At 58.2% G+C, this 27,210-nt stretch overlaps 11 protein-coding genes across 11 annotated transcripts; 5 read left to right on the forward strand and 6 right to left on the reverse strand.

Moving 5' to 3' along the window:
* Positions 1 to 1,778: 1,778 nt before the first annotated feature.
* J3D65DRAFT_629058 (thiamine diphosphate-binding protein) lies at positions 1,779 to 3,544 on the reverse strand. Its single transcript, XM_066800699.1, has 3 exons — positions 2,652 to 3,544; positions 1,999 to 2,558; positions 1,779 to 1,944 (listed from the first exon to the last, which is right to left on the reverse strand). Exons 1-3 carry the CDS (start codon positions 3,299 to 3,301, stop codon positions 1,907 to 1,909), a joined length of 1,248 nt encoding a protein of 415 aa, XP_066653531.1. The 5' UTR covers positions 3,302 to 3,544; the 3' UTR covers positions 1,779 to 1,906.
* On the forward strand, positions 3,332 to 6,445 carry J3D65DRAFT_629061 (uncharacterized protein). Its single transcript, XM_066800700.1, has 4 exons — positions 3,332 to 3,989; positions 4,048 to 4,274; positions 4,322 to 4,994; positions 5,056 to 6,445. The coding sequence occupies exons 1-4, from the start codon at positions 3,724 to 3,726 to the stop codon at positions 6,227 to 6,229; spliced, it is 2,340 nt and encodes a 779-aa protein (XP_066653532.1). The 5' UTR covers positions 3,332 to 3,723; the 3' UTR covers positions 6,230 to 6,445.
* A 2,118-nt stretch (positions 6,446 to 8,563) lies between these two features.
* J3D65DRAFT_604262 (uncharacterized protein) lies at positions 8,564 to 10,728 on the reverse strand (the record flags this gene model as incomplete). Its single annotated transcript, XM_066798258.1, has 5 exons — positions 8,564 to 9,536; positions 9,585 to 10,060; positions 10,120 to 10,470; positions 10,548 to 10,621; positions 10,674 to 10,728. 5 exons carry the CDS (start codon positions 10,726 to 10,728, stop codon positions 8,564 to 8,566), a joined length of 1,929 nt encoding a protein of 642 aa, XP_066653533.1.
* A 725-nt stretch (positions 10,729 to 11,453) lies between these two features.
* J3D65DRAFT_629067 (uncharacterized protein) lies at positions 11,454 to 12,237 on the forward strand. The gene has a single exon (XM_066800701.1). The coding sequence runs from the start codon at positions 11,508 to 11,510 to the stop codon at positions 12,156 to 12,158; it is 651 nt and encodes a 216-aa protein (XP_066653534.1). The 5' UTR covers positions 11,454 to 11,507; the 3' UTR covers positions 12,159 to 12,237.
* Positions 12,238 to 13,271: 1,034 nt separating this feature from the next.
* Positions 13,272 to 14,465, forward strand: J3D65DRAFT_629069 (Alpha/Beta hydrolase protein). Its single transcript, XM_066800702.1, has one exon. It carries the CDS (start codon positions 13,434 to 13,436, stop codon positions 14,418 to 14,420), a length of 987 nt encoding a protein of 328 aa, XP_066653535.1. The 5' UTR covers positions 13,272 to 13,433; the 3' UTR covers positions 14,421 to 14,465.
* A 69-nt stretch (positions 14,466 to 14,534) lies between these two features.
* Positions 14,535 to 16,768, reverse strand: J3D65DRAFT_668954 (uncharacterized protein; the record flags this gene model as incomplete). Its single annotated transcript, XM_066803155.1, has 5 exons — positions 14,535 to 15,015; positions 15,064 to 15,624; positions 15,674 to 16,047; positions 16,097 to 16,296; positions 16,348 to 16,768. 5 exons carry the CDS (start codon positions 16,766 to 16,768, stop codon positions 14,535 to 14,537), a joined length of 2,037 nt encoding a protein of 678 aa, XP_066653536.1.
* A 372-nt stretch (positions 16,769 to 17,140) lies between these two features.
* On the reverse strand, positions 17,141 to 18,409 carry J3D65DRAFT_424753 (amidohydrolase family protein). The gene is made up of 2 exons (XM_066796136.1): positions 17,987 to 18,409; positions 17,141 to 17,930 (listed from the first exon to the last, which is right to left on the reverse strand). Exons 1-2 carry the CDS (start codon positions 18,286 to 18,288, stop codon positions 17,222 to 17,224), a joined length of 1,011 nt encoding a protein of 336 aa, XP_066653537.1. The 5' UTR covers positions 18,289 to 18,409; the 3' UTR covers positions 17,141 to 17,221.
* Positions 18,410 to 19,130: 721 nt separating this feature from the next.
* Positions 19,131 to 21,284, forward strand: J3D65DRAFT_629076 (uncharacterized protein). Its single transcript, XM_066800703.1, has 5 exons — positions 19,131 to 19,295; positions 19,354 to 19,607; positions 19,818 to 20,012; positions 20,102 to 20,805; positions 20,865 to 21,284. Exons 1-5 carry the CDS (start codon positions 19,244 to 19,246, stop codon positions 20,974 to 20,976), a joined length of 1,317 nt encoding a protein of 438 aa, XP_066653538.1. The 5' UTR covers positions 19,131 to 19,243; the 3' UTR covers positions 20,977 to 21,284.
* On the reverse strand, positions 21,107 to 22,718 carry J3D65DRAFT_629080 (cryptococcal mannosyltransferase 1-domain-containing protein). The gene is made up of 2 exons (XM_066800704.1): positions 22,008 to 22,718; positions 21,107 to 21,947 (listed from the first exon to the last, which is right to left on the reverse strand). The coding sequence occupies exons 1-2, from the start codon at positions 22,593 to 22,595 to the stop codon at positions 21,297 to 21,299; spliced, it is 1,239 nt and encodes a 412-aa protein (XP_066653539.1). The 5' UTR covers positions 22,596 to 22,718; the 3' UTR covers positions 21,107 to 21,296.
* Positions 22,719 to 22,805: 87 nt separating this feature from the next.
* J3D65DRAFT_629082 (uncharacterized protein) lies at positions 22,806 to 23,870 on the forward strand. Its single transcript, XM_066800705.1, has 2 exons — positions 22,806 to 22,978; positions 23,027 to 23,870. The coding sequence occupies exons 1-2, from the start codon at positions 22,934 to 22,936 to the stop codon at positions 23,708 to 23,710; spliced, it is 729 nt and encodes a 242-aa protein (XP_066653540.1). The 5' UTR covers positions 22,806 to 22,933; the 3' UTR covers positions 23,711 to 23,870.
* On the reverse strand, positions 23,763 to 27,109 carry J3D65DRAFT_629090 (small oligopeptide transporter, OPT family). The gene is made up of 7 exons (XM_066800706.1): positions 26,300 to 27,109; positions 25,884 to 26,235; positions 25,821 to 25,835; positions 25,310 to 25,772; positions 24,992 to 25,253; positions 24,416 to 24,923; positions 23,763 to 24,320 (listed from the first exon to the last, which is right to left on the reverse strand). Exons 1-7 carry the CDS (start codon positions 26,846 to 26,848, stop codon positions 24,109 to 24,111), a joined length of 2,361 nt encoding a protein of 786 aa, XP_066653541.1. The 5' UTR covers positions 26,849 to 27,109; the 3' UTR covers positions 23,763 to 24,108.
* Positions 27,110 to 27,210: the final 101 nt, after the last annotated feature.

Below are 27,210 nucleotides of genomic sequence, written 5' to 3' on the forward strand. Positions count from 1 at the left end.
GAGTACCTACAGTAGGCCGACACCATCTTGCCATCTTGCCCTTTCCTCATCTGTCGTCCATGTGATATAGATGCCATGTACACGTATGCATGGGGTAGGGAGGGAGTGAGTGAGTGAGTGAATAGGAGAGAAGGATATTATTCGTCATGTTCCCATCTGGCCGTCTATCCATCCATCCATGTACGTATCCATCGAGCGTCGTCGTCGTCGAACCGTCCGTCCTCATCTATTCGACCCATCGCAGGTCTCCCCGCGCCGGAATGCGTGGGAGACAAGAGATTTGGGGGGATAGTGTATGCAGATATGGGGAGGAGTGTACAAACATCAAAAAAAAGGGCGAGGAAGAAGTAAGCAGGGAGGGATTGGAAGTCTTGCAGATTTCATTCTTTACATAATAAATGGACGACGCATTGTCGATGGGTGGATGGATGTATAGGTACCTACATGTAGGTAAGGTTTATAGGTACTGTAGGCTGGACATGGGACTAATAAGCAGGTAGGAGGTCAGATAGAGCAAGCAGGCTGGTTGATCCTTTCCCTGGGTGCCATATCGTACGTACGTGCCCTGCCTACATGTACCTACCGATTTTCTTCGCATCGTGGGCGTCAGTGGTCAGTGATTGATGTTTGGAATTACTACATGGCACCTTACTCCCACTTCTCCAACAACCCCCGTCACGACGCTAATATGATGCTATTACGTCGCCTGCTGCCTCACCGGTCAGCCACTCACTCACTCGCCCACTCGCTCAACTCATCAATCGGTCGGCACAGCGCCATACTTCCCTGACCGAGCTGCCAAAACAAGGCGAATTAATTGCATCCGAGACTTTTCCTTCCCGTTTCGTTTCTCTCTTCTTTGCTAGATAGTTGTATGTGGGTAGGGTGGGTAGAGCAGAGCACACGCGACATCCTTCCGCATGCGGCAGGTGGAGAGCGAGCGAGCGAGCGAGGGGCAAGGAGGGGCACACGCACACTTACCGCACGCACACACGCGGCACGGACGGCGGCACGGGTAGGGCGAACTCTAATTCCTCGTGTTTTTTTTTTTTTTTTTTTTTTTTTTTTTGGTTTTTCCCTGCGGCGTCCGTCGGAAGGTTGCGCGTTCGATGGCTTGTTGATTTATTGCTTGACGCGCGTGGGAGGAGGGGGGACGGAAGGACAGGAGCGACGAGGGTTTGGCTGCTGCTGCTGCTGCCCCGTGGCATGGCGCTGAGGTTTGTGGTATGCCGTAATCCAGAGAGAGAGAGAGGGCGGCGAGGAAGAGAAAAGCAAACGAAACGGGAAATACAACGGCGCTCGAGCCGCTGCTGCTGCGACGCAATGGAATGCGAGAACAGAACCAGCGCAGACCCTGCCTCTGCCTGCGTGCGTGCCGTTCTCCCGCCCTGCCGTCCGGCGTCAGGCAGGTCGTCGCCAGTGAGTATGTACGTGGAGCGAGCGCAGCAGCGTAAAAGTCAACGAGCAATTTACAAACGGCCGCGCCGCATCAACATTGACCCTGCCCCAGGGCACTCATGCCCATGGTTGTCGGATCAGTGTCGCCGTGGACGCCCGGACCGGTCACGTCAGGTCAGGTCAGCATTTGGAGACGTTGAGTTCGCTACCTGAGCTAAGACAAGCGGTTTGGGTGGACGGATGTTTGGGAGCACCCCGCGGATCAGCAGGAGTTTGTGGCGTCCGGAATAAACAATTATTGCGAGGTGGGGTCAGGTCGGCGTCAGGTACCAGCCAGGGAAGGCGGAAAGCCACACACGCGCGCGGGTCAACTGAAGTCAGGCACCAAGAACAGACACGACAAGTAGGTATTGAGCAATTCAGTTGTCTTGGATGGTCGATGCGATTGATGCTGCCTACCGTACCTATTCACATTCGCTCGCGGCTTACCTACCTATCATGCTGTGGATCAATACTTTACAGCTTTGCGGATGGCGTCGTAGATTCCTGCGTCTGTGGTCAGCGTGAATCGCGTCCCGGCCTGGTCTAATCACGACTTACGGACGACGTCGGGCAGGTTAAACTTTTCGAATGCCAGCCCGACGTGCGTGCTCCATCCGGCGACTCTCTGCACGGGGGCCTCGAGCCGCAAAAAGGCGCCCTCCTGGATCGAGGCGGCGACTTCGGCGCCTACCCCCGCGTTCACCATGCTCTCGTGCACGACGATTGCTCTGCCCGTCTTTTGCACGCTGCCCAGCACCGTGGCGCGGTCCCACGGGTAGATGGTGCGCAGGTCGATCAGCTCGACGGTCACGCCCAGGTCCTGCTCGGCGGCGGCAATAGCGTTGGCGCAGTGGTAGAGCGGCGTGCCGTAGGAGACGACGGTGACGTCGGCGCCCGGCTTGACGACTTCGGCCTTGGAGAGCGGCAGCGTGTAGGCCTCGGTGGGCACCTGCTCGACGGCGGCGCGGTACAGGATCTTGGGTTCCATGAAGACGACGGGATCCGGGCTGGCGATGGCCGCGAGGAGCAGACCCTTGGCTTGGCTGGGGGATCGCGGGACCACGACGCGCAGACCCGGGATGTGCGTGAAGAGGGACTCGGGCGATTGGGAGTGGTACCTGAGGTGGCTCACATGTCAGACTCGCGGCGGGGACAACATGGTAAACAAGCAGCCGGCCGTTGGGCCAATGACAGCAATGCAAATTACTCACAGCGCACCGTGTCCGACACCTCCGGTAGGCATGCGGACGACGAGACCGCCGGCATGCATGTTGGTTGCTCCTGCGCGGAAGCGCAGCTTTGCTGCCTCGTTGACCAGTTGGTCAAAGGCCGGGTAGACGTAATCGGCAAACTGGATCTCGGCAATGGGCTTCATGCCCTCGAGGGCGGCGCCTATGGCAAAGCCCACGATTCCTTGTTCCGTCAGCGGCGTGTTGAAGACTCGGTCGGAGCCAAAGTCGTTGGCAAGGCCCATGGAGCAGCGGAAGACGCCGCCAAAGGCGACGTCCTCGCCAAAGAGCAGCACGCGGTCGTCGGTGGAGAGGGCATGGCGCAGGGCCGAGTTGACGGCCTGGAAGAGGTTCTGGCGGGTGGTCTTGGAGTCACGGACGAGGTGCGAGGGCAGTTCGGGGTTGGCCAAGCAGGACTTGGGGGTGTGGGCGAGCAAGGGCGTCGAGCTGTAGTCGATGGGGAGGTTCAGGCGCGCGTTGGGAGGGTGGGCCGAGTAGGGTTGACGTCGTGGGGCATGGACATCCGGATGGACAGGTGGCGCATGACGTAGGGAACCTGCAGTCAACGACGAGGACGGGGACGGGCTTGGGAGACGGAGCCAAGACGATGGTTTGGAGAGGAGTTTGGACATGGTGGACGGCGGTGCATGGCGTGCGGGGGGAGCACAGTCTGGGGTAGGGTGAGGTGGATGTTGGAGTGAAGTGAGAGAGCAGCAGCGAAGCCCAGGATTGCCCAGCTTCACCCACAGAAAACACCCACCTCAGCCACGGGCCGTCTGCTTGTCGCGTCACACTTGCGCCGCTCGTATCTTGGTATTCTGATGGTTTTGACCGCTCGACCGCACTGACTAGGTGTGAGGTGAGCAGCGCGCGCCCTCTGATCCCGGCTCGTTGCTGGTGGTCCCCGGCCCGCCGCCGACAGGCACACCTCAGCAGTTGAAGGCGAGCCTCCCGCCGCATCTCCCACACTGAAATACCCTCGCCATCCCATCCCTCGCTCCTCCACCGCCCCAAACCCGCCCTTCGACTCTCCGGACGAGGCGCTTGACATCAAATGTCTTTGGCTGCCACGAGGGCATTGGCAGCCGCCCCCTTCTCCCAACACCGCGGCCACGCCGCCGTGCGACCCGTCGCCCTGCTGCTTGCCAGTCTGCTCTTCTCCGCCGTTGGCTATGCCGCTCCGTTGAAACACCACTCCTCCCCGGTTCGTCTCTACGAGGACGAGCCAAAGAGCTCCGACGATGCTGAGCTGTGGGTCTTTTTGGGCACTGCCGTTGCCCTGGTCCTGCTCGGCGGCGCTTTCGCCGGGTTGACCATCGCGTAAGTCGGCCCTCGTGTCTCATCGTCACGTCGTGTCGTGCTAACCTCCCCTCCCCAGTCTCATGGGCCAGGATGAAATCTACCTCCAGGTCATCGCAACCTCTGGAGACGGTGCCGAGCGCAAGAGTGCCACTCGCGTCCTGAACCTCCTCAAAAAGGGCAAGCACTGGGTCCTCGTCACCCTCTTGCTTAGCAACGTCATCACCAACGAGACTCTACCCATTGTTCTCGACAGGTCTCTCGGCGGCGGATGGCCCGCCGTTCTGAGCAGTACCGTGCTTATTGGTATTTGCACCGCCGCCTTCGCCTCACCGCCTGCTAACCGCCTCCAGTCATCTTTGGCGAAATCGTTCCGCAGTCCGTATGCGTCCGATATGGCCTCCCCATTGGCGCCTGGATGTCGCCAGTCGTTCTTGGCCTCATGTACCTCATGGCTCCGGTCGCCTGGCCTACTGCAAAACTACTCGACTGGCTCCTTGGCGAGGATCACGGAACAACCTACAAGAAGGCTGGGCTGAAGACCCTGGTCACTCTGCACAAGACGCTTGGGACAAGTCCCGAGGATCGCCTAAACCAAGACGAGGTGACCATCATCAGCGCCGTGCTCGACCTCAAGGACAAGCCCGTCGGCAGCATCATGACCCCCATGAACGACGTCTTCACCATGTCGGCCGATACTGTCTTGGACGAGAAGATGATGGACCAGATCCTGTCGGCCGGATACTCTAGAATCCCCATCTACCAGCCCGAGAACCCCAGTAATTTTGTGGGCATGCTCTTGGTCAAGCTACTCATCACCTACGACCCCGAGGACGGCAAGCAAGTGCGCGATTTTGCATTGGCGACCCTCCCGGAAACGCGGCCCGAGACCAGCTGTCTGGACATTGTCAACTTTTTCCAAGAGGGCAAGTCCCACATGGTCCTCGTGTCCGACTTTCCGGGAGAGCCATATGGAGCGCTTGGCGTCGTTACTCTGGAGGATGTGATTGAGGAGTTGATTGGCGAGTAAGTGCCGGATCTTGGGTGCGTCATTTTAAAATGCCTCGTCGTTACTCACGTCCTGCAGGGAAATCATTGACGAATCCGACGTCTACATCGATGTGCACAAGGCCATCCGCCGCATGACTCCTGCACCGCGCAATCGCATCCCCAAGATTGACCACGACGCAATCATCGACGATGCCGACGAAACGACGGGCCTCCTTGCAGGCCATGAGCGGAGGGTAAGCAATGACGCGGGGAGGAGTTCTGTGAGTCAGCTTGGCACAAGCCCCCAGGTGAAGCTCTTGCGCCGGAACAGCAGTGGTAATGGTTCATTGGACAAGGCTACTCCGGTGAGCCTCCGCGACGGAACATCCGAGCTCAAGGAGCAGCTCAGACACTTGGGTCCTTCGAACGCCGCGAGCCGGCCCAAGTCGACGCGTATTTCAACGGTAAAGATCAAGCCCAGTGTAAACACGATTCCCGAAGGTCCATCTGCAAATGGCGCCCACAAACCCGAAGGCGACGTATCTGCCAAGTCGACCCCTAGAGTGGGCCCCACGGCTCTTTCGGGTGGCGTGGGCGAAGGACAGCTCCGCGACGAGATCGACGCGCTCAAGGTCGCTACATCTGGCTACGGCACCATGAACGAGGGATCGGGTTCGCCCACGAGCCGTTCGCCCAAACAAGGTCCCAACGGCAATCGCACTCCCACCCAAGACCTCAACAGCCGAGAGCGCTCTTCAAGCCCTCAAAACAAGTCTCCAACGAACGAACGGCCCTCGCCTGTACACCGCAAGACCAACAGCAACAGCTCCGACAGCATCCGCTCGCTGCACAGCGGCTCCCCGTCGCGCTCGCAGGACCGCCTGTCGATCCCCCGCGGCACGGCGCGCTCGGGCAGCATCTCGGAAAACGTGATTGACGTCAACGGCGTCAAGAAGATGGTCCTGGAGACGCTGGGCAGCGGCGGCAGCGCGGAGAATGAAGAGGAGCGCAAGCGCGGCGGCTCCAGCCACAGCAACAAGTCGCAGCGCTCGCTGCAGCGCATGTGGGCCAACGGCGGCAGCCGCCAGCACAGCGGCGACGGTAAAGGCGGTCCTGCGGATACTAACAGTAACGGCGCAGGCCCCAGTCTCGCGGCTAGCGGCATCTCCACTCCGATTGAGCCCAGCATGGAGAGCAGCCAGGGCGGCGAGGGCGCCAAGAAGAAGAAGAAAAAGAAGAAGAAGGCGGCCAAGAGTAAGAATAAGAGTTAGGCGCTCGCGTGGACTTTGCCGCCGCCGCCGACGACTTGAGGAGGCGAGCAGAGCATGTAGATGGAAATGAGCGCAGGGTGGCAGTGAGGATGGAAGGCAGGCTGACTGACTGTTATGGTGTAGCTAGCTTCGAGTGCAGCATTCCGAGGGGTCTGGGGAGGGAGGGGCGAAAGTGTAACGTACGTATGGTGGCGGTGGTGGTGGTGGTGGTGGTGGTGGTGTGGGAAGTCTTCTTCTTCTCTTTCTTGCTTCTTGCTTTCGCCAAGAACAGGACGTGGTAAATGTCGAAACAATGTTTTATAGCACAGCACAACACAGCACCGACAGCGATGATGACGACGACGACGACGGTAGGAGTGGTAGCGGCGGTGGTGATGACGACGTACTTGTACACTTTTCTTCCTTTCCATTTTTCTAAAAGGGTGAGGGGCTCGGTTGGTGGTGGTGGTGGTGGTGGTGGTGTGGGTAGAGAGACAGGCAGACAGGCAGAAGAGGAAATATTCATCATCATCATCATCATCATCATATTTCTCACGTCAAGCTCCTTTTTCTTTTATGTCTGCTTCGGGCTATATGCTAGATCCTGCAGACCACCAGGCCTGATGAATCACTGGAGCGCGCTGCAAGCAAGACGTGCGTAGCTTGTGTATCTGGCTGGCTTGGACGATGAGGTCTATCTACTCTTGCCCATCATCCGCCTGTTGTATAGGTAAGTGTATGGGCAAGTCAAGTCCTGCGTGATGGCGGTCACGGGTTTTTCCATCGACTTCTTTGCTGCTACTGCCTACATGATGCAGCGGGCGGCGGCAGCGCAAATCAACATTGCACTGTACAATGCAGAATCTAGAGGAGGAGGAGGCGACGACGGTGTTTGTTCAGTCAGGCATCAGATGGCAGACAGACAGACGCGGAGAGATGATCATCGGTCCGTCGTCGATATTAGGGGGTTTTCATTTTGTGCTTCCTTTCTTCAAGGTTCTGCTTTCTGGGTTTTGGTCTAGTCTTTGTTTTTGTTTTTGTTGTTTTCGTCGTTGGCTGCTGTGCAATGTGGAATAGAAGTGGACCGGCTGTTGTCTTGTGCGCTTCTTCCTGGATGCAGGGGGCAGGCTGAGGTGTGTGTGGCTGCTGGTGGTGGTGGTCATGGATTGGTTGGTGATGACTACACGTCCCTCCTCCGCTTCGTCTGTTGGTCTAATATCGCGGGTAGGTTAGCGCATACTTCTTTTACATCAAGGTAGAGGGACAGACAGACAAACATACCCTCACTAATCCCAATATGCCCAGTGGTTCCAGCGCATCCTTCCAACCAACCGGCCCTCACTCAGCTCTCGAATCAGCCGATCACCAGAGGCGAGCAGCGCATCGCGCAAGGCCGCCTGCGGCTCCATCCGGCAATAGTGGCTCTCCAAGAAGGATTCGAGGTGCTTGAGAGCACGCAGGAGTTTGTGGGCCTCGTCTCCCTGGTCGTCATGCGCCTGCTGCTGGACTGAGGACGCGTCGTGCGTCGCCCAGTCCGCCGCGAAGGGATTCTCGTCGCTTGGGCCGGAGGACGAGGCGATGTGGGATTCGATGCCGATCACGACGCTATTGGTGCTGATGGAGGTGCTGTCGTTGGTGAGGTTGAGGCTGTGGGTTGTTAGTGATGGGTAGTTGGCGCAATAGTGATTGTGAGTGAGAGCTGTGCTGTGCTGTGCTGTTTGCGTGTTTGGACGGTTTTGTTGGAGCGGTGGAGGATGGAGCGAGGATGATGGGGAGGTGAGCTCACGAGATGCTGCCGTGTGGTCCGGCGTAGATGCAAATGGTAGACGGCGTATTGGCGTTTTCGTTCGTTGACACAGGGGAGGATGGAGATGAAGACGAAGACGACGCCATGGTGGTCGTGGTCTTGGCCTTTGTTGTTGTTGTTGTAGATTGGTGTGTGGTCTGTTGTAGGTTTTGGGTTGTAGGCAGGTTGTAAAGCTCAGGACCGAGCAACTTGCAGACAGACTGACTGACTGACTGAAGGACAGGCCGTCAACAAAGGCAGACAGATTTAACACACGGGGGCTCTCGTCCCTCATGAAGCCCGTGAGCGCGCGTCAAGTTAACACATGCTGAAAAGATCAAGGATGACTGGACAGGGAATAGATAGATAGGTAGGTAGGTAAGTAGGAAAGTAGTCCGTCCGTACATGTATCTTACCAAGAAAAAAGAGAGAAAAACAGTAGCCGCTCTTCAGATATCCACCCTATACTCCCATCGGCAGCCAAACAGTCACTGCCGAGGTCGCCATCCAACACCGCAACCTCACCCAGTACACGCAACACCACCTCTCCCTCTCAACTCCCGCGTCCCTCACGCCCCCATCTTCCCCCTCGCCGCTCTCATCTCCAACCACTCCCTCGTGACCCCCCTATAATCCGCCTGGCGATACGGACTCGTCCACTCGCTCCACCAGCCACCCTTCCTTCGATGCTGCAGCCCCAAATCACTCAGCAGCTGATCGAAATACGGCAGCTGCTCCCAGACGAAGTCGGGGAAGCGGTCGCCGTAGCCGAACGGGTAGCGCAGCCGGCAGAAGCGCGTCTGCAGCGCCGTCTCCCTGTACACGCGCGTCGGGTCGGTGGAGAGGGCGGAGTCATCGTCGGCGGCGAGCGCGTTGTTGAGGTATGCGTACGCCCAGAGACCCGTCACTTCGTTGCGCACTTGGTTGAGCAGGTTGGCGACGTAGCCTTGGAAGACGAGCGAGCGGTCGCCCGTTGCCGTCAGCCCGGGCGGCGCGAGGAACCGGTAGAGGCGGAAGGGCTGCATGCGTTGCTTTTTGGTCGTCAGGTGCGCGTCAGGAGAAAGCGGCGGCGAGGGGGTGATTTCGGTCGTCGTGGTCGTGACGCCAGTCTTCTTCGCAACGCCATTGACAGTAACAGTAGCCGTGGTAGTAGCAGCGGATGGCGGGACGGGACTGGCGGTGGCAGCCAGCGGCTTGGGGGCTTCGTTGAGAATGGGGAAGCGCTTGAGGATCTGCCTGTCGGCCTCGGCGTCAAGCTTGCTCCAGAACTTGGTCTGCGTCGCCGTGTACGAGGCGCTGGGGATGCCCAGCTCGGCGTGCAGGTGCGCCGGCTTGATGTCGAGGTTCGGCGCCCACTGCCAGTTCGTTGCCGTGATGAGTCCGCCCGGGGACGTCAGCCGCGTCCCGTCGGCGAGGTTGATGGTGTGTTCCGACAGGTGCGTCACGTCTTCGCGGTAGATTTGGACGGAGCCGTTGCGAATGAAGTCGTGGATTGGAGTGTCGTAGTTCAGGATTGCCAGCGAGGTTCCGAACCACATGACACTGGTTTATGATTAGCACGGACGTCGAGAGAAAGGTTGATGGACTCACTTCTCGTCGGGGATCAGCTTCTGCAGCTCCGGATGTGAAGTCAGACCAGACTGGTTGACGACATCACTACCCAGCTTCTCAAAGAACTTCCTGACAAAGAAGCGACCCAGCCGGGTGCCTTGTAAGAATCGGCGCGCCCAGCTGTCGCCCTGAGCCCAGATGCAGGGGCTGAACCAGGTCAGAATCCGCGTCAGGGGCACCATCTCGGTCCAGAGAGAGCCACCTGGAATTTTGATATGCGGTGGCGCCATCCACGTGGGCCCGTATCCCGACTTGCGAATGACCCAGTTGACCTGGAATCCGTTGGACGCAAACATGTAGACCGAATCGTACGCGCTCTTGCTGCCGCCCAGGATCGTGACCTGGCGGTCGTGCTCGGGCGTCTCCTTGGTGAGCCGCACGCCCTCGGTGGCCAGCGCGGCTGAATTGAGAATGGGCGCATTGAAGCCCTCTTCGCCTTTGTAGTGTACTGCTTCCTGGAGTGGAAGGTAAGAAAGGGGTCTCCCAAACTGTACTGGCATCAATCAACACTTACCGGCCGCGAGGTCAAGCCAGTAGCAACGATCAACTTGTTGCAAAACAAGTCATACTCCTTCCCACCCACATCCGCCTCAGTGGGGGCAACGTGCAGCTTCCACCTGCCATCGACCTGCTTCTCCGCACTGAGTGCCTTGGAGTTGAACCGGATGCGGCTCGTCAGGCCAAATTTGTCGGAATACTCGCACAGGTACTTGTGGACGACCTTGCCCGGAATGTGGCATCGGGGCGCGACGCCGAAGCCGTCATGCATGGGGTAGTCCGGGAGCTCCAGCGTCCCCAGCTGGTTGTTGCTCCGCAGTGTTGGATATATGCGGTCTTGCGACCAGACGCCGCCAATGGTGGGGTACTGTAGCCAAAGGCGGCCGCTGTCAGCTCCGCGCCGCGCTGCTGCTGCTGCTGCCGTCTCTCAAGACAAAAACTCACCGTGTCCAGAATGACCAAGTTCGTCTCTGGCGCACATTGCAGATACGCCTTTGCTGCGCCGAGGCCGCCAAATCCTGCCTTGCTGTCAATTCGAACCTCCCAGTCTCTTGCAGTGTCAAAACGAACCAGCTCCAATCACCACCACATCCACCTCGGTCTGTAAAGTCGATTGGGGAAGCATAATGACTCGTAAAACACGTCACTAAAAAGGCGGAAGCATTTAGAGAATGCTAGTAAATGAGGTAAGATGGCGCAGGGTCTGGTAATGGCTTGATTTCAGCATATTCGCCAGTGGTGATGCCATCCTTTTATGCCAGCCGAGTCGTCCAGTACCGTCGTATGGTTGACCCTGCGGCTTGCGGCTCGCGCCATTGTGTCCGTATCTCCCCTTCGCTGCTACTGCTGCGCACAACCGACTGCCCAGTTGCCGCTATCTCTGGCCACTCTGGAAAACGGACGGGTGGCTTGGTTCCTGGAAGCCCATATCTCCGCGTGGTGCTAGAGAAAGCTTAATTTTCGTACCTGGGGTCGCCTTGTCAGTTGGGATGCTGGGGTTCTGGACCTGGGGGGGAAAGGAGTGGTGGTTTTGCGAATAGGAAGTATATGACTGGCGTGGTGCAACATGCGGACCGCGCACTTGATCATCGTCTCGTGCTGCAGCCGACCTCTTTTAAGCTTTACCCGAGTGCGGGACGTGGGGACTGATAAGAGAATCCATGAAGGCTTCATGGTCACCCTGGCTTTGATTGGCGAGAGCGACGGTTTGTGGGGCGGATATTTCCTGCTTGTTCCTTTGCAAAGACCCGCTTCAGTGGAGGCGGCTATGCGTTGTTCTGCTGCGGCGCGAGTTAGCATTGATATATACGCGTACCCCGCGACGGAGAACAGTTAGTTTGGAATTCCGCACTCACCTCAAACCTCAAGCCTCCAATTCCAAGTAAACAAACACCTTTTATCACAATGCTTTCCTTTTGCCGCCCGGCAATTCCTCCGCGCACCAAGAACGCAGACAAGAACCTCATCTTTTACGAAAATGGAAAGTCGTCGGTGCACTTCCACGCCCCCGACTCGGGCTACATCATGACGCACACAATCCCTCCCACGACGCCCGAGGACGGCGCGTCCATCATCGAGCCGCCCTTCCACTACCACATTTCGCAAAACGAGTACTTCCGGCTACAATCCGGGACGGGCGTCTTCTTCAAAGGCCTCGACCCCAAGCCCTTTGCGAAGCTGTCGGACAAGCCAGGGGAGCCCAAGACGGCGTCGGTCGCCGCAGGCCGCTACCACCGCTTCTCCAACGCGTCGTCGGACGAGAACTTGGTCGTCGACATACAGCTGGACCCGGAGGCGTACGAGAACGAGCAGCGCTTCTTCCGCAACTTTTTCGGCTACTTGGACGACTGCAAGCGGACAAAGACCAGCCCCAGTCTCTTTCAGTTGATGGTGTTTTTGCACAGCGCCGACACGCCGCTCGCGCTGCCGCTGCCGTTCGAATGGTTGGGTGTCTTGGTTAGCCGCGTTTTCATGATTGTGGTTGCGTATTGGGGCAAGTGGATGCTGGGGTACAAGGATAACTATGTCGAGTACTATGAGGGAAAGTCCAAGTAGCGATGCTGTCGTTTGTGTTTTGGCGCTGGAGCGACTGGTGGGATGGAAATAGGTCCAAGCAATTGAAGTTTACCGTGTCTTACTGCCTGCGATTCCAATGGCCTTTGGTCTATGTGTGATGGTGCGAGAATCAGACTCGAGGCAGATATCTGCAGCGCGTCCGACAGTCTCAATGCTGCGTCAGGCGACTTTCCAACTTTTTCCTCACTCAGCAGCTCGAACGCGCCCATCTCCAACGCGCATTCGGCACATCGACCACACCCTCGATCAACTCATCCGACGCCATTGACAGCCGTCGCGTCGGAAGCCACACCCAGCCGTCAGCAGCAAGACCGGCATGCCGCATATTCTGGCAGACGCAGACTCAGCCGCGCCGCACAGCGCCGGGCACGCAGCACAGCAGAGCCGCCAGGCAGCCGGGGTATCCGCATCACTCAATCCATCACGACGCGCGACGAGGTGCGGCGTGTCGTGTGAGCTAGGACCCTGTGGCGCGAATTGGCGTTGCGGGGCACGGGGATCGGGCCTTTGGCCCGCTGGTTGGTCGCCGCCCGTTGCTGCTGGCTGGAGATTCCATGGATTCCTTGACGCAGAGAGGCGACGGGGTTGTCTGCGGTTACGGGCGTGCGGATCTCGCTCTTATCTCTTTGCTCCCTCGGCAGTTGTTTGAGTTTGTTTGTCTCGTTCCTTGTTTTCTTGGTGCTCAACTGGTACTGCACCTGTGCCCCGCGCCGCTGAGTGCGAAGGTTTCTGCCGTGCTTGGTTGCGGCTGTGGAGATGGATGCGTTCGCTTGCTGTGAGGTTGTTGTTGGACAAGGAAAGACAGGCGTCGGAAAAGGGACTGTGTGTCTTCTTGTCCTGATCCTCCACCCTCATCCATCTACACGTGATTGGCATCCTCCTCGTCCCGCCTGCTGCCAATCCATAATCAAGGCAAAGCCAACTCGGTCGTCAAATGAGAGAGTGGGTCGTCGGTCGGCAAAGGGGAGTTCATAGCCGCCCGCTATCAATCAGACAGATCCAGGTTTGCTGTAAGCAGCCAACGCCGTCGCGCTGCCGACAACGGCTCTAGCCCCGACGGATCGCGCAGAATACATGCGCCTGGTAGATTGGGGAAGAAATATTTTGAAAGCTGTCTGAACAAAACTTTTGGGGTTGCCTCGGCCACGATTCTACAGACCACGAAATCAACACCACCACACTACCATCACCACCACCAGCAGAACCACAGCAAAGTTCAGCACCCAACAACCACGCAAGACGTAATCCACCACCATGGAGAGAGGCGCATTCACAGAAAAGTCGGCCGGCCAAGTGCGCTACCTGTACAAATCCAACCACCCCTACAAGAGCACCGGCGCCAACGCGCTGCAAACTCTCACACTGTGGATCCCGTCGTCGTCACCCGTCGGCAGCGCCGCCAGCACACCAACAGACTACCTGCCACCGCGGCCAGGGCCGTGGGTCGTGTACATCCACGGCGGCGCATGGCGCGACCCGCTGGTCGACGCGGCGGCCTTTGAGCCCACCGTCCAACACCTGCTCGCGAACCACGCGGCGACGTTTGCGCAGCTGGGCGGCATCGCCTCGCTCAACTACACGCTGTCGCCGCACCCCAAGCACCCGACGCACGCCTCGTCGCCCGCCGACCCCAGCCGCAACGCCGCCCACCCCGACCACATCCGCGACGTGCTCGCCGCCCTGGCTTTCCTGCAGCGCAGCTTCGGCTTCGGCGCCAACTACGTCCTCGCCGGCCACAGCTGCGGCGCCACCCTCGCCCTCCAGGTCGCCATGGACCACGCCAAGTGGATTGGCAGCGAGGCCGCCGCCGCGCTGGCCGTCGAGAAGCCGCGCGCCGTCGTCGGCCTCGACGGCTTGTACGATATGCCTGGCATTATTGCGGACCCGGGACCGAAGCACGCGCCGCTGAAGGGCGTGTACGACTCGTTCACGCGCAACGCTTTTGGCGACGACGAGGCCGTGTGGCACGCCATCAGCCCCGTGTCGGTGGAGAACTGGAAGGCCGAGTGGAAGGAGGGCGAGCGCGTCGTCCTGGCGCAGAGCAAGGAGGACAGCTTGGTGCCGTATGAGCAGACTACCAAGATGAAGGCGATGCTGACGCTGAGTCGGAGCATGAAGCTGCGCATACGAGAGATGGAGTGCGGCGGCGATCACAACGAGCTGTGGCAAAAGGGCGATCGGCTGGCGGAGATTGTGGCGAGTGCGGTTGAGGATGTTCTGTCTCCTGAGCAACATCTTTGAGTTGGAGGTTAATTCCATGACAATGTTTTCAAGCGCTTGGTTGAGTTCTTACCTGCCCCTTCCGATGTCTCAAATTGAACGTGTGGAATCACGATTCCCCTTCTCTTCCAATGTCTACTGCATGTCAAAGATGCCCGTGTCGAACTGGAAGCACTCGGTAATCTGCGTCGCCAACTCGCCGTAGTCAAAGTCGAGGGGCAGCTGAATCGACGCCCACGTCTCATCATCCCACAAATTCGGATCGACGCTCGCAGGCTCAGACTCGGTCCCAGTCGAGTGGTCCGCCGGCACAGAATCGACGTGGTGGGGCTGGCCGCACGAAGAGGGCCCGTCCTGGGTCTCCATGGTGAAGATTTGGCTGACGTATTTCTTCTTGACGCGGCGCTTTTGGTGGGCGAGTTGCTGCCGGTGCTTGCCGATGGCCTCGGAAAAGTTGCTGAGGATCTCGTAGTAGTGTTCGGCCTGCGGGCTGAGGCGCGCCAGGAACTGGAGCACCTTGCGCGCCTCGTTGAAGGCGTCTTCGATGTCAAAGTTGGCCTCGCCTTGGGCGAAGATTGAGAAGCCGAGGACGAGACCGGCGGCGAATATCCATGCTCTGCGGAATGTTAGACCTCGTGTTGGGATGGGGCAGGTGGAGGCTTACTTTAGTAGACACATGTTTGCAATCAAGGCTCCCGAGTCGAGTGCCTCGGAGCACATTTGTGCCATGTACACTGCCGAGTCGATGCAGACCTGAGAGAGGCGCTTGTCGGTCCCCGTCGAGGTTCCTTCGGGAGGAGACTGACCGGAAAGATGACAAGTCAAGTGCGAGATCAAAAACGGACGGGTGACGAGGATGACGGCGAAATAGTACACACAGGCAACATGAATATTGCCAATGATGAGCTCCCGATCGGCCGGCGTCAGTCCCTGAGAGTCACTTCGGGTGAACCTTCGAAGGCCGTTGGGCAGACAATTGCTCCATTCCTCCAGCTGCTGCAGGTAGCCTTCTGCTGATGTCGGATTCAGCCCACGGCCAGAGCCAAGATCTCGAGCCACCCGGTCAATGGTGCAGCAGGCTTCGAACGTGGCATCTAACGACACTTTGCCGTTACCCTGGGAGGAATCGATCGAAACTAGGTCCATTACAGGCAGCGCGCATGGCCGGCCGAGTATGGCGTTGACGATCAAGTCAATGACTCGCAGGCTCTTCCACGTCCTCAATCTGTCGTCGTTCAGCGTCGAGTACAATTGATCCGGAAACGGCATCTTACCTGTCAGCTTGAATCTGGTCCAGCGGCTCGTACTGTTCCTCGACATGGAGTCCAAGGGCCCATGCCGCCCGGCTTGCTACACCAAGATACATGAAAGCCGTGTTTCTGCGGCAAGCGCCGAGCACGTAGAACGCCATGAGCAGAAATAACTTGACCATGTAAAGGCTGGGGTCTTCGAGCATTCCTTTCAACGCGGCTTTCTGGCCAAGTTCAAAGTACTTGAACCCGTACGCGAGATCAAGAGAGCTCTGGCCTTTGCACTGTCCACCTATTGCAATCATCAGGTGGACGGCAGCCTGCTCATCCTCGCTGCTTTCGCCGGTGAGGAATTGCTCTACCTCTTCTTTGCTGTAGAGGTCTAGTATTCCGCTAGTCTGGAACAATTCAGTTCGATTCGAGTGGACGAAAGGTTGCAAGACTTACAGCAATGTAGTAGTAATCAATCAGATTCCTCTTCTGCTCGAGGTCCTCTTCAAAGTTGTCAATCGTCTCATGGCGCATTTCTGCTTCCAGCATCGTGTTGCGCCGATTGTTCTCGGTAAACTGAGACGGTCCCATCTGATGCTTCAAAATCTGGCGCAGCAGATGCAAAAAAGAGATGGAAGCAAAGTCTCCAATGTACACTGCCGCCAGTTTTAGTCACAGAAGCCCCGAGAGTTGAAGGGAAGAGGTACTTTTTTCTCCCTTTGAGCTCAACAGCATCCGGCTTCGGATCGCCTGCGGCGTCGACTGCGAGGTATGGGTCGTCTGCGACAACCGCCGCTCGCCCGCATGATCCGTGGACGAGTCGGCATAGTCGTCAGTGTTTTCGGTCGAGTGCGTCGACGCGTCGACAAACGCGACGTCGGCTTCCTGCGAGTCCTCTCGCGGGCTGATGTGAACGGCCGTCACGGCGGCCGCGGCGTCGCTCTGGACAGACGCCTCCGTCCGCCTGCGCTTCCTCGACTGCTGGTAGACGCAGGCTCCCGGACAGTCGCGCTTGACACAGGAGGCGCACGGCCACTGCGAGTCGCAGCGCTTCTTGGAGCTCTTGCACGGGAGGCATGCCTGCGGCGCGCGCTGCCTGTTCTCTGGTAGGACCTTGGGGCGAGGCATTTGGAAACGAGTCGGACGAAATCATTTACGGATCATTCGCCCCAGGGAGGGCAACCGTGGAGCCCGCATGGCTGGTCTTGCATTTCTCGGTCCCCCCAAAAAAGGGCTCACGTGGACGGTTGTTTGCTTATCAGAGATGCGGAGTCTGCCTTATCAGCGGCGTAATGTAGATAGGCGAGCCGAAAGTGGTGGCCAGCATCCATGTCCAATCAATGCTATATAAACTGTCTATACATGTTTCCCTTGTATACAAAGCTTTCTCGTAGGACGCATCATCATGGGCAGGATTGAACGCGCTCGAAACCTCCAAATTGGCGTAAAACTACGGCATCCATCTGCTTGCATTTCTCGAATGTGTGGCACGACTTCTGAACGGCTCCGGGCGTATCAATTTCATCTTCATAACAAAACAGCTCATTCGTCTAGATTCCGCCCTTTTTCCGACCACCTACTTCAAGCCTCCGAGTCCTTGAACCGGCCCAACTTGAACAGTTTCTTTGCATTGTCCCTTCCAATCTTCTTCTTGTCAACCTCGTTCAGCACGACGCCATCGTACCAGCCGCACGCGTCCTCAAAAGACTCGAACGGATAGTCAATCGAGAACAAGATCCTGTCAGCGCCCACCTCCTGCAAGCAGTAGTTGAGCGTCGGGCTGCTAAAGTGGCCCGACGTGGTTATCCAGATGTTCTCGGCAAAGTAGTCCCTGATGGTCTTCTTGCAGCCCAGGCCCAACGGCTTCTTGACATCCTCGAACCAGTGGTTGATGCGCCACAGATCGAACGGCAAATGCTCGCCCAGGTGGCCAATGACGATCTGGAGCTTGGGGTGACGGTCGAAGACACCGTTTGTGACCATGCCCAGCAAATGCAGACTGACGCCCTGCGCAAACGACAGCGGCGGGCCTACCAGCCACTTGCGATCCGCCCAGAGCTTCTCGTACATTGTGCCGGTGGGGTTGCGCGGGTGAAGGTAGAAGGGCACGTCGAGCTCCTCGACCGTCGACCAAAAGATGTCCCACTCGGGCCCGTCGTAGAAGATCATGACATCGCCGTCTGGCCCTGCCCGCTGCGTGTCGTTGACCAACGCTCCCAGGAAGCCGTAGCTCTTGACGCAGCGGCGGAGCTCGGCTGCTGCTTGCTGCGGGTTGTGCATCGACAGAGTTCTGCACGCAGTGTCAGCTTCCAATTGCTCGCCAATGGCAATGCAGGGCAGACGCACGCAAATGCTCCGAAGCGGTCTGGCTGCGCCTTGACTTTGAACGCAGCATAGTCGTTGATCTCGGTTGCGAGCGTCTGCGCGTCCGCCGGGTCCCAAATGTCCTGGACTCCCGGCGCGGTGTAGCTCAGAATCGTGTACCCAACGCCATGCTGGTCCATCTTCTGAACGCGAATGTTGGAAATGTCATTCATCTCTCGCGCATGCTTGTCCGGGTTGACGGCAAACAGCGACGCCCACCAGCGCGTCTTCTCCGCAAAGCGCGGCAGCGCAAAGGCTTCTTCCAGAGCGACCTTGCCCAACATGATCAATCAATTGAGAGAAATTTCTGCGCGTGCCGTAGAGGTAGAACGAAGACGTTTGATTCTTTGTTTGCGGAACTGTGACAGGTGCAGTAGGAGCGCAAGTTTTTGATGGAAGAGCTAATGCTGGATGCGGATGCTCCAACGCTTTAAACCATCCACTTAACCTAACCTTGGAGCTCCCCCAAGTCCGTCTGGCTCCTTGGAAACAGCACCATGTCGACCGGCCGGTCAGACGGTATCCAATGACCCCCTCTGAATTCCCACCACAGCGAGCACATCATCCGCGTTGCCGTGCGCGTCCCGCGGAACACGCGTGCCGTGTCGGACAGACCCCACGGGGCACAGGTACGGTAGTGTCGAGACGGATCCGGGGAAGGGCATGGCATGGCAAGGCGGGGCAGCAGGGCAGCATTCAAGCTTCAAGGAAGAAGCTCCATGGACGAGCAGGGACCCGGATGAGTGAGCCGACGGATCCTAGAAGAGTCTCTTGTCAGGTGCCTGAAGAGGAAGCGGGCAAAGTCTGTTTGGTCGTTGGACGAAAAAGACGACGATGGGGGGTGTAACAACCGCTAGCGAGAGTGCATTAGCCGCCTCGGCTTGCCGCGGTCTACGTTGCGGCTAATACCCTCCGCCGCGACGCATCGCACCGCTCGCACCGCACCGCACCGCATCACCGCCGCCGCCCTCCAGCGAACCAATGCGGTTTACCATGTACGAGATAAGCTCGTCGACGATGAGTAGCCCGTTGGGTCGAGCATCGCGAGGAAAACGGGGACGCAAGGCTAGACTAGGCGTATCGGATGTTTTGGGATCATTTAAGAATGGCGCGGATGACTACGACTGAGCGCCAATCTATATTGACCAACAGCCGTCCGCGTCCTCTTTGTTGAAACTCTGCAAATCTGCTTGCTTCTCTAGTCTCTGAGTTTGCCTTTACATCTTCCTCCTCAGCATCATGGCAGCCACTTGGACACAGCTGGACGTTGCGGTCGTTGGCGGTGGAATCGGTAATCATCTCTCGCCAAACATCTGCCTTTCGAAAGTTGCCAACTGATTGTATTTTAGGTGGTCTTGCAGCAGCGACGGCCCTGCGGAGAGCAGGTCACAAAGTCACCATTTACGAGCGCGCTCACTACGCTGGCGAAGTCGGTGCCTCCATCAGCTGCGCTGCCAACGGCACGCGGTGGTTGGAGGAATGGAAAGTCGACGTGCCCGTCGGCCGACCTGTCATCTTGCAGAAGCTCATTCTTCACGACTGGAAGACGGGCCAAGTGCAAGATATTTACGACCTGGGCGACTACAAGGACCGCTGGGGATATGTAAGTTTTGATGTTTTTCCATCTTTTCCTCCCTTCAAGTTGGGGCGCGAGTGGTCTGTGCTGGACACTCAGCGACCTCTCGCCCTGTATCCGAGCCATCATGGGCAATAGTTCAAGAGCGCAAGGGGGCTGATGGGGTCGATTGAATTGCTCGCGCCCTTTATTGTTTCAATTCCAACTTTCTTGGACATGTGACTGATATATCAACAGGTCTACAACATGTTCCACCGCGTCAACATGCACGAAATGCTCATGAAGTCGGCCGTGGGTGAAGGCGAGGGCCCCGCAGCCGAGCTGAAGGTCGACCACAAGTGCTCGGAGATCGACCACGAAAAGGGCATCGTCTACTTCGAGAACGGCGTCGTCGCAAAACACGACCTCATCATTGGCGCTGACGGCATTGGCGTAAGACCCCCTGAGAAGACCCCCCACAAAATCACCCCTGACTCCGCGACCCCTTATATCCCGAGTCAACCCCCGCTAACGCCACCCAGTCTGCCGTCCGCCGGACGCTGGGAATCGTCCCCGAGCGCAAGCTTTCTGACTCGACGTGTCTGCACTGCATCGTCAAGACCGAAGACGTGCACCGGCTGGGCCTGCTGGACCTGACGCCCAACAGCGCCATCGAATTCTGGGGCGGCGACGGCATCGACAAGATCGTGTACTCGCCATGCCGCGAGGGCGAAGTCAACTCCTTCTACTGCTTCTTCCCCACCGCCAAGGGCAAGCACGGCGGCGAGGGGTGGAACTACACGGCGACGGTCGAGGAGATCCTGTCGCCGTACCCGGACCTGGACCCGCGGCTGCTGGAGCTGTTCCGCAACTCGGAGGACATCAAGCCGTGGCGGCTGTGGGTGCACCAGCCGTACCCGCGCTGGCACGCCGGCCGCACCTGTATCATGGGCGACGCCGCCCACCCCATGATGCCCGACCAGAGCCAGGGCGCCTGCCAGGCCATCGAGGACGCCGCCGCGCTGGGTCTCGTCTTTGGCCCCGAGTACGGCTTCACCCGCGACGTCAACGCCGGCCTCAAGATGTACGAGGACATCCGCAAGTCGCGCGCCACGCGCGTGCAGGACGCCAGCGCCCGCGCCCGCGTCAACATCAGCGAGCGCATCGGCTTCTCCTCCAACAAGAACAGCTCGCGCTACAAGGTTGCCGACGAGAATGGAAAGCTGACGATTGAGGAGATGAACGAGTGAGTCGTCGCTATACCCCCTTTTTTCTGCAAACCCGAGACTGACTATTGCTCCGCAGGTACGACATGACCGAACACGTCCGGCGGCTGGCGCTCGAGCGGGCCAGGGGCAAGAGCGCCGAAGCCCCCTCGCTCGCCATCGATGCTTCTCCGGAAGTGTCAGTAGCATGATTCTCCTTCAGACGAGATGTTTGCGACGGCTGACACCAAGCCAGAAAACCGAATCTGTAAATCAGAGACAGACAAACATGTCGTCAGGGGCATCAAAATTGCCCCCTTTCTCTCTCTTCTTTTCAGCGGCTTGATCAGGATCGCAAAATTGAACGAGGCCGGTGTTGTTTCTTTTGCTTTTATGAGCCCAAGGGCCGGATGGGTATTCGAGCGGAGCAGGCGGAGTCTTCTTTTTCATTTCAGGTCGAGAAATGCTACGAGCAATCGATTATCTACGCAAATCTTTTCAGCAATCTAAAACTTCTCGAGACAAGATGACTTCAGACGTGAGCCCAGCCATCCAGGCGCAAAACCTGCATCTCGTCTATCGCGCAATAGTCTCCCGGCTCGTCGCGGTCGTTAATCTTTTCCCAATGTTTTATCCGCGCCCTCACGGCCATTTCCTTCCTATCACCGCCGAGCTTGAGCAGTCTGAGCGTTCTGTTCTTCCACATGCCTTTGAAGATATCCCATGAAGAAACCCACGGCCCGTCGGTGGGATTTACCGCTTCGTAGGCCTCTTTGTTGTACGCGACGCGCACGGCCGTATTGACAAAGACGCCGTGAGCACTTGAATAAGGATTGTCTGCGTGAATGAGGCAGCATTCACTGCCCTCGACGTGCTCCTTTGCCAAACCGTCCTCGAAGCCACGGAATCTCAACGGGTTGAGCGCCGTGTAAAAGGGCACGGCGTCCATGGCAACTATACCGTTCCAGCAGCTCGACACGGGGACCACCGGGTTGCCGCTCGTGAAGGCGCGGCGCGACGTGGCAGAGCGAAAGTACGGAAAAGATATGGATATGGGCTCGTGTCCGTCGGCGTCTCGGAGAGCAAACGTGTCATAGAACAGGGGCGCGACCTTGAAATCTAACGCACACGCAGCGGCGTACTTGCCGCCGTTGGTAGCGAGAAGGTTGATGACATCTTCGGCCTACGGGGGGCTCCGTTCAGCATAGTTTTGCTTGGAAGCAGTGTTCCATCAATGGTTTACCTTGAACACGACGTCGTTGAGGAAGATGACCTTGTCAAATCTTTCTCCCTGCTTTTCCAAGTCTACCAGCGGCTTCAGAGTCTTGTTGCGCAATTTTGACAGGTAGGGTATGCGCCTGAGCTCTTTCTCTCCGCGGGACGTCATGATCCATCCCGGCTCCTCCGAGTTGCCCATGACGGTCTGCGCGCGGGTCGTCTCATCCAGCTCGATGGAGCGGCGGGCGCCAATCTTCTCCAAGTCGTCGGCCAGCTCGCGCAGCGCGCCCTTGGTGTTGTCCAGACTGTGGCTCTCATAGATGCTGACATGGACGTTTTCGGGGCCCAGGGATTCGACGAGGGCGAGCAGCGCCTTGTTCCAGTGCCAACGCAGCAGCTGCTCGTCGTGCAGGTGGATGCTGGAGATGAAGATCTTCTCGCCTTTGGGCGTGACGATGGCAGAGGCCTTGGCGGCAATGTCGGCGGCGTCGAGGTTGCCCCGGATGGACAAGACCTCGATGACGCTGTAGACGACGAGGAATAGGGGGAGGATGTCAAAGAAAAGCGTGCGCGGCAGACGCGAGAGGCGGGCGTATCGGCGGGGAAGGAGCATGGCGATGGAATTGTTGCAATTCCATGGTCATTGGCGAGGGTGGGAGAAGGTGTTGGTGTAGTTGGTGCCGTTGCGCGGCCTTTGGGACACAGCCCAGGTGTCGAGCCAGGATATGGCTGCTTTTGGTTTGGTGGTGAGGGAGAGCGTGGGCGCCAACTCCGCTTAACGCCGCGGACCGGCCCTGGGCTGCTCGTCGCGTCATCGCTGCACGCCTGACAAGGCCGATTACTTTCCTGGGGCATCTAGTCTTTATCATCGCCTTCATGGCTTTTTAAAGGCTGCCAGAATTCCTGCTTGACCAATTCTCCAAAGACCTCTGCTCCCGTCCAGTCCACAAAATGTCCAACATCAACGCGTTCCTCGCTGGTTCTACCGGCCTCGTAGTACGTCCAGGTATCACCGAACCAGTCTCTGCCGCTAACACTCTCCAGGGCGGCAACATCCTCAACGCCCTCGTCCACCACCCAGCATTCTCCCAAGTCTCAGCGTTTGCGCGCCGCAGGCTGCGACAAGAGTCGCCCAAGCTCTCGACGCTGCCCGCCGACCCAGCCACGGTCCAAGACACGGCGACATGGCCCACGCTGCTGCCGTCGCCGGCGCCGCAACCCAGCGTCTTCTTCTCGGCGCTGGGGACGACGCGCGCGCAGGCCGGCGGCGTCGACAAGCAGCGCGCCATCGACTACGACCTCAACCTGGCGCTGGCCAAGGCGGCCAAGGACGCCGGCATCACGACGTACGTGCTGGTGTCGACGGCGGGCGCCAACCCCAACGGCATGGGCGCCTACCCCAAGATGAAGGGCGAGCTGGAGGAGGCCGTCAAGGCGCTCGGCTTCGACCACACCGTCATCCTGCGCCCCGGCCTGATTGTCGGCAACAGGGAGGACAGCCGCCCCGCCGAGTTCGCCATCCGCAAGGTCGCCGGCTTGGCCGGCTGCTTGTCCAACAGCCTCAAGGACTTTTGGGCCCAGGACGCCGAGGTCATTGCGCGCGCCGCCGTTCACGCCGGCGAGCTGTGCGTCGATGGCAGGCGCGACAAGGGTGTTTGGGTCGTCGCCCAGAGCGACATTGTCAGGTTGGGTCGGACGGAGTGGACGGTCGAGGAGGAGCAAAAGTAAGCGGCGGCGCCTTTGCGGTGGCCAATCGTTGGCGTGTCGGGAGCATTATGATACCAACTTTGTCGATTTTTCTACAGGCCCGGATATTCCCGGCCTTGCCGCTCATACTGTAAACTGCCTGTACTTAGCCTAATCATACTGCATCCTTGTTTCCATCAAGTCGCTCGTCAAGCCAGCTTCCTTGCAGTTCAAAGAAACTGCTAAGACCATGTCCAAGAACTAGACCACCTAAAGATTGTACAGTTTTCTGCCCTGCCTACAACACTAACACACAAACACGCAACTCACCCAAACCAGCCTATCCATTTTGCACACCAGAAGCAGCAGCACCACGACAAAAGATCCGCATGCCAAGCACAGCGCAACAACCCAACTTCGCACGCTCACCCTCTCACGGCTCACCACGAAGCCGGGCCAAACGTCGTGTTGGCCGCCAGCTCCTTCCACGGCGTGCCCTTGCCGTCGACCGTGTTGTCCGACGCTGTGTTGCCCCACCAGCTGAGCGAGGCGCCGGGGAAGATGACGGTGAAGAAGAGGACGATGGCCGAGACGGCGACGCCCGAGTCCAGTGCCGCTGACAGCACGTAGTTGTACTTGGCCCACCAGTGCGCTGCGCGGGTATGTCAGTCAGTCGCTCAGCAGTTTCGAGAAAGCCATGGCGTTGAAAGAGCAGGAGGGAGGGAGGGACGAAGGGAGAAAACTCACGAAAGCGGCCCTTGATATACTTGTTAAAAATATAGCTGACAACAAACGCCGTACTATAATTAATGCCCGTAGCCGGCGGCAAATTGCCGGTACCAGCAAAGAACAGCGGCCAGTGGATACAGCGCAGCAGCTTATTGCGGGGGAACTTCTTCTTGAGGAAGAAAGACAGGACGGGCAGCGAGGCGCCGATCCAGAAGAAGTGCAGCAGGCCCGAGTAGATTTTGCCCTTGCTGTAGAGCCGCGAGGGCCCGATGGCGCCCCACACGATGCTCGACGTGAAGTTGACCCGCCCCTGCGGGCACGTGTAGCCGTTGGCCTGGTCTGTCTCGCAGATGCCCTTGATGTGGCCCAGCATCCAGATGACGACGGCGTTTTGCGTCACCGTGCCCACGATGCAGGCTGTTAGCTGCGCGATGAAGAGCGTCCGCAGTGGGATCTTCATGTACAGCCCTAGCTTCATGTCGCTGAGATAGTTCATGGCTTGTGAGAGCGCTGAGTAGGCGTAGAACTGTGGTGGTTGCTGGTGTTAGTCGACGACGATAAGGTGAATTGTGGGGTGTGGTTGGGGTTTCTTGCCTTGAAGATGAGCATCACGATCGGCTTGCCGGGCAGCAGGTAGCCGGATATGATCTCGCCGAGGACTGTCAGGACGTTGGAGTTGAGGTTGGCAATGGCGTAGACGGTGCCGACGGGCACAATGTAGAGACAGGCCATGCCAAAGGCGACAATGATGCCCCACACGGGCATTTCCGTGTCGTAAACTTCCATGGTGATGATTGTGAGGACGAGGACGATGATGGTCATGATGAGGAACCACCACCAAGGCACCGTAGCGTAGCTGTGAAGGGGTAGGTTAGCATCAAAGACCGACTGAAGAGATCGCAACAGACTCACTTTTGTCTCATCATTCTCACATGGACGTCCTTCTTGTCAGACCCCCTAACGGCCTTGACCATATCCTGAAAGTGGTAGAGAAAAGTGTGAACAGGGAGACAAGACATGACAGCAAAAGAGACACCATACGACAGGGCAAAAGTGGCCGGCAGGAAAACCGGACTGTACGCCTTGTAGTTGTCTTCCAAAAAGTTAGCCTTGGCGTCAATAATCTTGGTCACGTTGTAGCTGGATCCGGTGTTGTCGTAGCTGTCGGATCCAGATAGGGGCATGTAGCTCGTCCACCACGCGTTGGTATAGTACAGGATGGGAGCGACCATGGCGAAATGGAAAAGCCAGCCGCCGAAGACGTTGGCCTGTGCCCAAAAGGGCACCACGAGCGGAGATCCGTTGTAGGCGATTTGGCTCCAGTCAAACGTCACTGGCATGTATCCCAGCCCAGTGCTCATCCCGAAGAGATTGTCTGCATTAATCAGCTGCGCTCACACAAACGATCTGTTTCAAAACTCACTGACGACCTTGTTGTCTGCCAAAAAGTTAGTTGCGTTCCTCAAACAGGCGAGAAATCACTTACTGGGAGCAGCCCAACAGATAAACGCAAAAGTCGACAGACCAGTGAAGATGAAGCCGGGGAACCAGTACCAGCAGAAGCCGCCGATGAAAATGAACAGGAAGAACTTGTACCGACTGACTCTCCAGCCGTCGGCCACGGGGTTCGCGCGGCTGTGCAACGTCTCGAAGAGCGCCGCGTTGGCCAGCGTCTGCGGCCACACCATGTGCGGCGGCTCGATGAGGAACCTGTAGCACATGCCGGCCAAGCCGAGACCGAAAAGCTGCATCGTCAGGCCAAGCAGGAACTGGTAGCCCGTCGGGGCTTGCACGTTGTAAAACGGCTTTGCCTTTTGAGCTTGGATGATGTCGGTAGCCTGTTATATTGTCAGTTGCTGTTCTTTTTGTCTGGACTGACCTGGGATTTGCGGAACAACATACCCACGAGCTCCCGCCGAAGCTGAGGTTCGACATGATGGTGATGACGGCGTGCTCTTTGATGTTGAACTCGTTGTCCGGGTTCAGCGTGAAGCTCCAGGGCCCAACGCGCACTTGCTTGACCGGCAGCGTCCTCGCGAGGAGGCAACCGAGCGGAAACGCAATCAACTGAGCCACGAGCGACGTGATGGTGACGCTGGGGTAGCGCATGCTAAAGAACTGGTTGATGCCGGCGCCGAGGACGGTGAAGAGGATGCCCAGAAACCACATGCGGAACGTCGACACGGGCAGGTGGACGTCGTCCGTGTTGGGCACGTTGGCGCGCACCTCGGGGATGGGCGAGTTGTCCGAATCAATCGTGTATTCTTCGTCAATGTGCTCAATGGCGGCCGCCGTCGCCTGCTCGGCTTCGGCCCTCGTCCGCGTCGACAGCAGCTTGGTGATGCCGACGCGCGGCTCCTTGGTGGTGCTGTCCTCGTCGTCGACGGCCGTCGGCGGCCGCTTGGGCTCCATGTCGTCGGCGCCCGTCGCCGCGTTGTTGGTGGGACTCATACTGGTGGGTGACTGTCACTACCGGGAACCCGTTCTGGATGTGGGGTTATAGCTGCATGCGCGAGGAGCAAGCAAGCAAGCAGCCACCATATCGCCCACGGGGAATAAGCTCTTATACATGAACCAGGCGACGCCGTTTTCCGGCAGCCGTCGGGCCAAGTGCGAACGAAGCCTATCTGCATTCGGATTCCGTTGGCTAATCTATTGTCGATTCGAGGTGGGCGCGTGAGTTGCAAGTGTTTGGAGGTCGATGGCTATCCGTGTGGCGGTTGGGAGAGGTGCTGCGCGAGGCACTGGAAGGTGCAAGCGAAAAGCCAATCGCTTGCTCGACAGGGGTCACTACTCGCGTGGCTGGCCCGCTG

Source organism: Phyllosticta citribraziliensis (assembly GCF_038025025.1).
Source record: "Phyllosticta citribraziliensis strain CPC 17464 chromosome Unknown J3D65scaffold_8, whole genome shotgun sequence".
NCBI lineage: Eukaryota > Fungi > Ascomycota > Dothideomycetes > Botryosphaeriales > Phyllostictaceae > Phyllosticta > Phyllosticta citribraziliensis.